General features: G+C 44.5%; 1 protein-coding gene across 1 annotated transcript; it reads left to right on the forward strand.

Moving 5' to 3' along the window:
- Nucleotides 1-506: 506 nt before the first annotated feature.
- On the forward strand, nt 507-732 carry Pmar_PMAR026870 (hypothetical protein; the record flags this gene model as incomplete). Its single annotated transcript, XM_002784929.1, has 1 exon — nt 507-732. A coding segment is annotated over one exon (226 nt), but the record flags the coding sequence as incomplete, so codon positions are not given.
- Nucleotides 733-898: the final 166 nt, after the last annotated feature.

Consider the following 898-nt stretch of genomic DNA (forward strand, 5'->3'; position numbering starts at 1 on the left):
CTGATATCAAGAAGCCATCTGTTATGGCTTCCTCTGAAAGGCGTGTTCGTTCTCTACCATCTAGAGTGGATAACATACAGCACCATTGTGCCGTATTTGACTCTAATGAATCTCTACGTTCTTATGGGTCGGTCTACTTCTCCCCAATGGCGTCAGTTATGTCACCACGGTTAGTATCCTCGTCTATGGATGCTGTAATTTCGACTGAACATGTTGATCAGTCTATGGAAGTACGTCCACTTCAAGAAGATCAACCTCTAGACGCTGAGTGCAAGGCTATGAGATATCCTTCTATTGACAGCTCGTCCCACGAGTGTCAACGTTCTGTTAAAAGTATGATCGGGTCAATTGCTTCCCCAATGGAAGCTCTATCTGTACCACCTTCAAGGCAATCAAGTCGAACTCCTACGTTCGGTTCTAGTTCTGAACGTTGTGATATTGGTTGTACTACTAGCATTCCTTCTGTTAGTGGTCTAGACACTACCATAGATCTCGGTACTGTCTATATGACTGGTAATGTTGTCCGTACGCCTGCCTCTAGAGCTGTTTCTAAGAGCAAAGCTAACGACAAGTCTAAGTCTAAGATTGGTCGTCCTCGATCTGGAAGCTTGACCCTATCTAAACGCTCCATCGAGAGTGAAGACAACATCAACAATGAGGTCTTATCTGATGATGATCTACCTGTCGGTAGTGATCTAGAACCTGAAGTTCTCGACACGGCTACTGATGATGGTAATGTTAAGAAAGCTGTTTCTACCGACACATTAACTATGGTTGCTAATGGTCAAGGCAATTCTGAATCGTCTACTCAGATTGCCATGGTACAGGGTGGTCTACTACAGCAGTCTATACCTTTAACAGGACAAGCTGCTCCACTACCCGAAGGCGCTACCAATTT

The sequence above is a fragment of the Perkinsus marinus genome (genome assembly GCF_000006405.1).
Source record: "Perkinsus marinus ATCC 50983 genomic scaffold scf_1104296934364, whole genome shotgun sequence".
NCBI classification, from domain to species: domain Eukaryota; phylum Perkinsozoa; order Perkinsida; family Perkinsidae; genus Perkinsus; species Perkinsus marinus.